Source organism: Belonocnema kinseyi, chromosome 6 (assembly GCF_010883055.1).
Source record: "Belonocnema kinseyi isolate 2016_QV_RU_SX_M_011 chromosome 6, B_treatae_v1, whole genome shotgun sequence".
NCBI classification, from domain to species: Eukaryota; Metazoa; Arthropoda; class Insecta; order Hymenoptera; family Cynipidae; genus Belonocnema; species Belonocnema kinseyi.
In genome coordinates this window covers 13,593,286-13,603,871 of record NC_046662.1, presented here as the reverse complement: position 1 = coordinate 13,603,871, position 10,586 = coordinate 13,593,286, and the positions used below count along the sequence as shown (strand labels likewise).

General features: G+C 36.6%; 1 protein-coding gene across 3 annotated transcripts in view; it reads right to left on the bottom strand.

Annotated features, from left to right (window-relative positions):
- LOC117174153 overlaps positions 1-10,586 on the bottom strand; it is a 48,889-nt gene that overhangs the window by 8,522 nt on the left and 29,781 nt on the right. For all 3 annotated transcript variants that reach the window (XM_033362968.1, XM_033362969.1, XM_033362970.1), the window contains 6 exons: positions 10,283-10,500; positions 10,073-10,139; positions 9,683-9,744; positions 2,760-8,695; positions 1,171-1,307; positions 96-784 (listed from right to left, as the gene is read on the bottom strand). In XM_033362968.1, the coding sequence (XP_033218859.1) occupies positions 96-784; positions 1,171-1,307; positions 2,760-8,695; positions 9,683-9,744; positions 10,073-10,139; positions 10,283-10,500 (7,109 nt within the window). The remainder of the gene's footprint in view (positions 1-95; positions 785-1,170; positions 1,308-2,759; positions 8,696-9,682; positions 9,745-10,072; positions 10,140-10,282; positions 10,501-10,586) is intronic.

Here is a 10,586-nt window from a genome sequence, read left to right as displayed (position 1 = left end):
TAGTAAAATGCTTATTAAAATGTCTCCGAAAATTGTCAACATAGTCTGTTGTGTAGGGACATTCCCTTCCCATGCACTTGTAAAGCTGTCGTAGCCTCTCAGGTTTCATCATCTCATTGTAAGCGGGCACAATCTTCATTTTAATAGCGCACTGAGGCCCCTGCTCGTTTTTCTTCAAAACCGTGTTACGGCTGAGAAGTTTCATGCGTTTGCGGTTTGGTGAAGTTGCGGAAGTAACGATAGTACTTGGTTTACTAAGAGTCACAGTCCCAGGTTTGACGGAAGTAATGGTACCAGCTTTAGTGGAAGGGAGGGAATTGGGCTTGATAGGAGTATAGCCGCAATTTTGGATAGCGCCGTTTATCGAGAAATTAGGTGCTATGGTTACGGGAGTCAAGATGGCAGTTTTGGTAATGGAACCAATTATGGTAGCTTTTGTAATAGGGATAGGCGTGAGGATAGCAGATTTGGTAGGGATTACATTAGGAAGAGAAGAAGCTGCTATGCACACCTTTTTAGAATCAATGAAATTTTTTAAAGTCGTCGCACTCATTATGGGCAAATGATTGCTTTGTGAAATCGCGGATGTGGGCGTTATGCTCACCGGAATCAACTTAACTGTCTCTTGTGAATTGGGGTTGATTACTGTGATAGTTTGATTCGATAGTATATGAGCAGGCGAATTTTTTTCTCTCTTTAAAATTAAGGAGCCATTCTTTTTCAAAACAGAAAACCCTGACAATTTCATATTAGAAGCTTTTACTGGCTTTGGAATGTCCCTCATCTGAAACAGTAGGAATGATATTGAATGAAATTAATTAATCTGAGAGTAAAGCAATTTTAGATTTTTCTCGTGGAGTGATGTGAATGAGCGAGTGCAATTAATCGATAAGAAAAACCAAGTTTATGAAACATAGGAAACTGGCACAAGGCAGACAGAACGCAGGATTATTTGCGAAAACATTGATAAATGCCAATTTTCTCAGGAGAAAAATACTACTTAAATTGCAGTTTAATTAATATTGACGCATACATTATTAAAAGCTTATAATGCCTGTCGTAACACCTTTACTTGTTTCAAAAACTCATTTTGAAATATCAAGTTTCTAAAAGCATTCATTTTATAAAATACCCAGTGATTTTGTGTAAAAAAATGATTGAATTACTTACCGCAGGAGTTTCTTTTTCATTGGATGCAGCTAAGCTCGTGATATTTGAAATCTCCAAGCAGAAATCACTGTCTGTAGTCGCAATATTCGAAGTTGTCGGTTCTGATGTTTCGATATTTGTATTATCAGTACTTGGCACTGGTTTAAGAAATGAAGCATTGGAATTTTTAAATATATTTTTCTTAAAAACTAATTTTTGAAAAGCGTGACAAGTATGAACCTTTAAATGCACATTTTATCACTGCAATTTAAAGAAACTTCATTTGTCGACGTATCTCAATTGATATTCCTCATTTTTTAGATTTTAATTCTAGACGACTTGCAATTTTAAGATTTTTCACTTTTTATTTAATATTTCGAATTTTTTAAATCTTTAAATTCAAGAGGAAAAATTCAAAATGAAGATTTACAAATTGTACACTCTTAAAATTTAAACATTAGAGTGCAATTTCTTTACTTATAGTACATGGGTGACTATAAAAAAGTTGACCATTTTAGAAAATCAGATTTTCGAGAGAAAAATAATAAATTTCCTAACCTCCTAAAATATACATTTTTTTATTAAGGGTAACCCAAGAGAATATACAAAAATAAAACTGAGAAATCAAGGAATGTATTTGTGATGGAAGTGAATTTTACACGTTACTAAAGGTCACCTTATTGATAGTATAAAATAAAATACTTTCTTACTAAACCTCGAACAACTATCTCTACATTTGGATGAAATTGGATAATATCTGAAATTACATCAACGATTAAATAAAAAATATTTTGTTTAATTTACAGTAATAAAACGAAAGGAAAGTATCGGTCGGCTTTCTGCATGTAACTAGGTCAATAAAACAAAAACTTCTTTATACAAAAATAAATTTTTTAAAATCAGAAAACTTTTAAGAACATATACATAACAGATAAACATATATTTAATTTTGACTTAAGCATTCTAAACTGCCCTCTACTTTTACAATATATTAAATGAATATGGAGCGTTACAGGACCGTATATAAAAATATTTTGCAAAAATAGTAATCATTATTTACTGTTATTTCGAGTTTAAATAAGTATTTTGAGTTTAATCGTAAAATAGCAATACACCGTTATAATTTGAACAAGTTTACATTAAAAAATGTTCATTTAGGATATCAGCATCACAAGACATTTTACGTACATTTTGTTTGTATTTCTTAACTAAACGAATCCTTATAAAATTCGAAAACTTTACTAAATTGAACTTTGATATAAGTACTTTACTGAGATAAATTTAGAAAAAATGCATCATTCCAAAAAAAAAGAGTAAACTTACTGGGGCATAAAGTGGTCAACTTTTTGGCATACATCTACATATAGCTTAACAATGAAAACCTTCAAAAGGATTTGAATCTAAAAAATAAAAAATACACTATTTTTAATTGAACATTTAAAACTCAATGTCAATCCAATTTTAAAAATTTGTAATTAAAAACTTCAAATTGTGCGATTTCAAATTGGAGTCATAGCGAACTTGCTTATTTCTTTTATTGTTGATATTAATCGTCAAAGCAATAGTAGTGCCTAAAAATACCTCCAAACATAGTTAAAAATTCAACATACCAACAACAGGAGAAGGCTCCGCGGTTTTTGAAGGGGGTTCCGGGACAGAAAGCATATCACCACTAAAACGTCTGGCTCTCAAAAACAACTTCGGTGGACTTGAACCCTTCATGTTCGGTTCTGAACTCTGGACCTCTTGAACCAGCTGTTGTTTCTGTGTTCCGGAAAGTGCCTTCCTCTTGAAGGATGAAATTGGAAGCACATCAGGTGCTTTCGGAATCTCTTTTTTTGAAAAACATCTATCCGAATTTGCTGCATCATCAGCAGCCATCTCAGCGCCCGCAGACTCTAATGGTTTCGAATTCTGAATCTGAGCAGCCAGCCTCTGGATAGTTGTCACCATCGAATCGTTAGACTGATTCCTGATGTCAGTAGTTTCCTTCAGCAAGTCATTAACATCAGTCGCATCTTCATTTTCAGAACTGGAATCGTATTCATATCTCAAACTTATATCTTCACTGTCACTCGCTTCATCTTCCTGAGGTTCATTCTTAACATCAATAGGACCCTTCAACTTTGATGACTTATCTTGCTCATTCACGTCTAATGCTTCCCAAGAATCAGAAATATCTGCATTAAATAACGAATCTGCACATAATAAATTATCTGATTCTTCATTCAATGACTCAACAATCCTCAAGTTAGATTCTGGTGAATCTAGATCGCCTCTAAAATTGCGTTCGGCAGTTTGAGGTTCTTCAGTCGTATCCATTCTATCCTTGAGTTTGTCGATAATCGAGAATCCCTTCTGCGCCTCATGCTTCTGGGTTTTAAGGCCTATTTTCTCACCTACTTCCTGCATCTTCTTCCTCACGAGCTCGATTTCTTCGTTCTTCTTTTCAAACTCAAGAGGGCAAACGAAAGCGCTCAAGTTACTCTTTCTTGCTTCCTTCTCTGCCTCTTTTCTCTCAACCTCAGCATTCAAATCATTAGGCAAAGTATCCAGAAGCGAAATTTCGACAAGTTTCTCTGAAATCCCTGGACCGTCTACAACGTTTCCACTAGGTGAATCCAGAGACATATTTATCTTCACAATCTTAGAACTAGGTTCACGCACGTGCCAGGTTTTTATATGATCTTCCACATTGTTCATTCTGAGTTGTACAAAGTTACACAACGAGCACATGTATCCATACAGACGATTTTCTTGTGGGGCCTTTTGTTCCACAACCGCTTCGCGAATAGTTCTTCCAAGCTTCATACAATTCTTGTAGTAGTGCATCTTTATTGCAGATCTTGTGGTTGCCTGGTGATTGCACTCAATGCATTTAAACCTATATTCGCCTGTGTGTGAAGTAACATGTTCGTAAGCTGATTCCATGGATTCCTCTTTTCTACCTTTGATCTTATAAAAACAGAACCTACAGCTGAAGTGGTAGTCTTTCTTATTTGTCGGAACGAGGCACGTTTTCTCGAAATCGTTGTCGTTATGTTCCTGGACCGCAGATTTCGCTTCCAAGGCTTTGAGTCTCGAAACTGAGACTTCCCTTTCTGGATGAACCGTCTTATAATGATGAACGATACCCTTTCCAGTGAAGAAGCAATGTAAGCACTTGGCCTTTTCCTGTCCATAGCACACGTAATCAATTAACTGATTGACGTCAGAGCTGTTTCGAAGTACTTCGTTATTAATACTGTCGTCTACTATCTTCAAATTACTGTCGCCTGGTGAATCAAGTTCTATGATCGAATCTTCTTTCCCCACAATCCGATCCAAATCCTCTGGGTTTATTTCCTGCCTCACAACTGTTAGAATTTCGTTAGTAGTCTGAGAATCATTGTGTTCCTGTTTTTCAGTATGATCGGGTTCAGCTTCCGCACTCGGTGTCGTATTGGTACAATGAATTTGTTTTGCTAGTTCGTGATCTTCTACAACTTGTAGGGAAGATCTTCTTATGGCGGTTTCTTCTAAATGTAAGGTATCAGCTTGCTTCGCTTGCGCATGAAGCTGCTTCTTCCTCTTATTTGCAATGGAAACGATACCCAAACGCCAAGTACTTTTCTTTTTCTTCTTTTTCAGTGGAAATTTTTCCCCGACTTTATCAGTAGGTTGAAAATCTTTTACCGTCTCCTCAGCTTCACCACTCTTCTCAAACGATTCCTGGACAGCTTTATTCATCTCATCTGCCTTCATCGAGGCAACACAGCTTGCAAAAGCAATATCAGAAGCGAGTCTCTCGTCATCAATAGTCTGTACTTTATCTTTCTTATCAGAAGAAGGTGTAATTCTTCTTCTTTCAGCTGCAATAGACCGCGCCCTTTTCCTCTTAGTTATTTCTGTTTTAAAGCGATGAACAGTTGGACTTTCGTTAGCTTTAGCTAGTTTTCTCAGAGGCAAGGTATCGGCTCTCTGGAGGAGAATATATGGCTCTAGCGCCAAGTCCCTGGCTTGTCGTTTACTCTTGGGTCCTAACATTTTCTTCTTCTTGACTGGTTCCTTTCTAACCGCTAAAGGCTGATCTTCCTCGGTCTGTGAATTTGAACCTAACTCCTTGGAAACTGTCTTCTTTGCATACTTAGATCCAGCATTCTGTTTTGTTTTAAACTTCACTTGCTCATCGATTTCGGGCGATTTCTTGTAAATTTCGTTAGCAAGATTGGAAGTATTAGGGCCAGCAGTGTTGTTAGCTACTTCTTGTTGTTCTTTAGCCAATCTACAACTCCTTTGACCTGCGGTTATGAATCCTGCGCTTATGTAGTCCTTCAAGTCTTCCTGTAATCTTTCTAGGGCATTCTTTCTTCTGGGTTTTACTCTCGCCTTAGGAGCCGTAGGTTCTGTAATGAGAGATTTGTTAAATTCTTTGGTTACTCCGTCTTTTATAAGTTCAGGTTGTTCTTTCAAATCCTTTAATTTTTCGTTTTTTGTTTCCGTATCTTTGCCTTCTACTTTGTTTGTAACTTCCTTTGTTTCTTTTTCAGATTCCTTATCCGTGTCCTCCTCAGGTTCTTTTGCTGCACCGGGCCTCTTTTTCAGTTTCCTACGCACCTTTGGTTCCTCGGCCTCCTTTTCTTCGTTAATAGGTGGTTCCACTTTTTCGATCCTTTTGGCAAGAGATCCTTCTTCTGCGTCAGAAGAGTCGGATTCAAGCACTCGTCTCTTCTTCTTTGAGCGTTTCTTCTTCTTCGTAACGCGTTCACTTTTACCGGAATCGGAGCTGTCCGAATCTGATTCAACCAATTGCCTGCACTCGCTCAATTCCTCATTTTCAAAGACCTTCTTAAATTTCTCGTAAATTTTTTCATTCTTCAATAATTTCCTTCCGCTTTCTTGCATAAGTATCATATTTATGAAATTTTTTAAATCCTCGATGGTCTTTAGGCGAGATTTTTCGGCTTCAGATGAAATGTTCGCTTTTTGGTCTTTAGTCTTCGCAGATTCAATAACTTCCTTTTGCTTCTTCGCCTTCTTTGTATCCTTATTCTCTTTGCCTTTTTCCTTATCTCTCTCTTTTTCTTCATCCTTCGCTTTATCTGTCCTTGAACTAGCCTTGCTCTGTAAATTTCTGTCTCCTCGATCTCTACTCTTCGAGTAATCAATTTTGGAACTACTTTTCGAATCCTCGTATCTATAACTCTTCGCATCCGTCGAGGTACTTAGTATCGGAGACGATACAGGCCCTGGCTTTGTCAACTTAGGAATTTTAAATTTCTGCAAGACTTGTTCACCAGCAGCTGCTTTCCTATCAACAACACCATTGAGACTTTCCAAAAGGGATTGCGGTTCATCTCCTTTCTCAACTTCCTGTCGCCTTCTAGATTCTGAGTTCGGAGTCTTTTCTTTACTTTTGCTTCTTTCTTTTTCCTTCATGTTTCGTGAATTAGATTTGCTGGAGCTCTTAGAACTTTTGTGTAAATGCTTAGCATCTGCTTTCTTTGACTCCTTCTCTTTATCTACTGTTTTCGGTTTTTCTTTGGCAGTTGATCGTATATCTTTTTTAGTTGTAGAATTCCTTGTCGCAGTTGAATCTTTTGAATTAGTTAATTTTTTTTTCGTTGAATCTTTTGTAGTAGTTAAATCTTTTATAGCAGTTACATCTTTTGTAATCGTCGAATATTTTGAAGTAGTTGATTCCTTTGTAGTATTCTGATCTTTTGCAGTTGTTTGATCTCTGACAACACTTGTATCTTCCGCTACTGCTGTAACTTGATTGGGGCTTAAAACTAAAGGTTCTAACCTCATTTGAGGATCCCTGCTGAATGGATTTCGATTATCCCAATCATTGTGTCTTTCCCGTTCTGGTAGTCTGGTAGTCTGTCCCTCTCGATTCCACTCTAGACGGTGAACGTCCTTCATATTGTTTATAGATCGAGGATCTCTATTAAGAACTGTTCGAACATTTTTAATGGCATCGCCAGGCTTGTTCCAAGATGGAGGGTTTTGGTGTCCGTATTGTATCGAGCTGGTATTAAAGTTATCGAGAGGAGCTGAACAGTGTAGGTTTTGTTGACGTAGTAAATGCTGAGGATGTTGTGAATAATTCATTTGAGGATCATAAGCTGAATTAGAAGCAGCATGTCTCATAGGTGGCTTTATGTTATTACCACAACCGTAATTCTCAGCCATATTTGGATTTCTATTCAGATGTTTATTGATATTCATGTTAGGATTTAAATTAGAGTTTATAGTCAGATTCATCTCCCACGAATTTGTATGCATATTTGTATCTCTGGGCATTCCATAAGGATTTAGCGTGGCTGGCATATGAATATTTGACCCGTAATTCCACTGATTGCCGCTTCCAGCAGGGGTATAATCGGTTGTTGGGCTGACTGACGTTGTATGAATTGGATTCGAAAGTGTAATCGGTTTTATATTGAAATCACGAAGAAAATATAAGTCCCCTACAGGTGGTCGAGGAGGAATTGCAGCATTCTCCTTTGCCAGCCTTGGGTCTACATTTTTTTCCTTTAACATTCTCGCGCGTATTCTCGGATCGACGGGAGCCTCAGGCGAAGGACTTCGGTCCTTGGCACCAGTAATAAAGGAATCTAGTTTGAGAGTCACAGGAACTATCTTCACGTTTCCAGTTTGCTTTCTACGTATGGGTGTTACTGTTTCAAATTCTTGGGCCTTGGCTGCTTTTTTTTCCTTTTCAGGATCCTTCTCATCTTTAGTCTGCTGCTGCTGTTGTAATCCGTCTTTCAAAATAACACTTTGATTTTTTATTAAGTCCTCCAAATGTGCCATAGAAATTAATGGTACATCATTTAATTTCGGTGGAGCTACAACTGGTTGAATTGCGGGCGGAGGCACTGGTTGTGGAGGCTCTTCCGGCTTTTTCGGCGTATTAAATCTTTCATCGAAGAAAAGTTTATAGTCGGGAGACTGAAAACCGTTTTCTGGAACATTTAGTTGGGACTCTGATCGAGGATTTGTGTCATTCAGACTAGCCTCGAAACTATCATAATTCTCATTGTTCGGAAAAATACTTTCCAGCTGCTTTATTTCTACTGGTTTAGGGGGTGGAGTATAAGGCTTTGGAGCAGAGGCGACTCTCTTGGAAATATTAATGCCGACGAGTTTTGCTGCTGTTACCACGTCGTGACCAGTGACGATTATTGATTTCCAGGTGTGCGTATATTGTTTGGGTGATGATGGTTTTTCCTCGAGCATGTCCCATTCTTCATCAATGCTCATGTCACTATCCCGCTTCGAGGACTGTGGAATCGCACTGCGACTGATCGACTGGATTGAGTTATCGTCCGTATCATTGTTTGAGTTCTCTAACGCATCGAAAATTTCGCCATCTTCAGGACTTTCCAAGTGTTCAATAATGGCATCGTCATCAATGTCATCATCAACCGAAAGGAAACTATCGTTAGGACTAGACAAAGGGGTTGGACTAGACGTGGGACTAGAGATTGGACTCATACCACCCACCTCAAAAGTGGCATCTAAATTACCGATCTGATGAAATCGTGTGTTACGGAGCGATCTATAAAATTAAAAAAAAAATAATAGGTAATAAATAAACAAGAAATGTATACTCCTAAAACAATATTCAGATTTTCATGTTAATAGAAACTTATTATTAACATGATCAAAAGAAAATTTTTAATAATATTTTTAAAGTTAGATAGCTTAGAGCGGGGCGCACCAGGCGGCAGTCCTTGACTGCCTTGACTGCCAGTAGCAGTCTAGAGACTAGGTCAAACAGGTCCCAATAAATTTTCGTCAAACTTGCCCTTTATCTGGTCCCTAATCGTTCGCGGTTAATTGAAGTTTGAAATGAAAAAATACAATGTATTGTGAATTCAAGTTGAAAAAAAAATCAGACCCTTCTGTGCGAATACTAAGCCGTAACGAGCTGTGACCCTAATGACCGTAATTCGGATTCCTGGAAACCAAAGAAAAAAAGAGACAGAAAAACTTTCTGGTAGTCAGACATTTGGCTTGGCCTTCAACTCCTTCCGAAAGTTGTGAGCCCTGGCTTAAAGTAAAGTTCAGAAAAAATAAATAAAACTTAAAACAAATGGAAGGTAAATTTACACACGTAGACTAAACGCCTCATACATTTTTATTATTGATCCCTATGCTTTCTGCGGGAATAACTTTCCTTTTAGGTTCGATGTATGTAAGTGCACAATTACGAGTCGACTTACTTTTGCACAAAACTTTTTTGCATATTTTTTTAAGAACATAAATATCTTATAAAATATTTTGAAAGCAGAACAGAATGTTGTTTATATTACTGCAGCATCGTACAAATGAAAGCTTGGAATTGAGTTCATGTCGCCCTGATTCACGCTGATTAAATAAGGATATTTATAAAAATATATCGAAGACAACCAAACATTTTTATATTATCTTAAAAAGCTTTTAAAAAATCTTATTATTCTGAGAATTGAGATTTTATTATTTATGAGTTAGTTTTCAAATTATTAATATAAAATTGTAGTATAAGTTTTTCTTCAATACTCACGATGAAACAGTTGAGAGAATGTCATCATTGAGTGATTCTACATTTGTTTCTTCTCTCAGTGCCTAAAATTCAAGTGAAATTATACAAATTAAAAATCAAAGCATCACAATTTATCACATAAGTTTATCAGAAGAAAATTCATACAGAAAAACTAATCCTGGACAATATGTCATGCTAAATCTTGGCTTGAAGAAAAAAATTTAACGTATTTCACTGAAAACGTCACAAGTTACTTTCAAATGACTTAGAAACAATTTCAGCCAGATAGTAAAAAAAAAGAATACAGAATAGACACGATCGATATCACAAAAGAAGGCCGCGAGGAATCTGAATAATTCAATATTTTAAGGCTTACTTAATATCTATTTATTATTTTAGAGTGATATTTACCTCTTCTACTTTGTGATATAATTTCTCCAAAACGTCATCACATCTTCGTAAAGTTTCTATTTTCAACCTGTATAATTTAACAAAATAAAGTTAAAGACATTAGAGTTACAAACACTTGAAAACAGATGAGAATTAACATGATCAGTTAATGGATTTTCATGTTTTGAATCGATTTTTTTTTATACATAATAAGAGGCTAAAAATACGTACTTTTTCTTGGACTGTGTTAGTACTTCATAGAGACATTCCATCTTCTTCAGTGACTCAAGATCATTCATTTGACGATGCTTTTCAATCATCATCTGCAGGAATGGAATATACCTTTTTACATCCGATAACCTCCTGTCGTATTCTTCGTCGTCACTGTTAAAGAGTTGATGCACATCAAAATCAATATCGGCAGGCATCGACTTCGATAAGTCGTCTATGTTATCGTGCATAAAGGTCCTTCCAGTTTCGATCGTCAGCAAGAAGTTATTTGTATCATCCTTCAAATTTACATTCGCTAATCTAT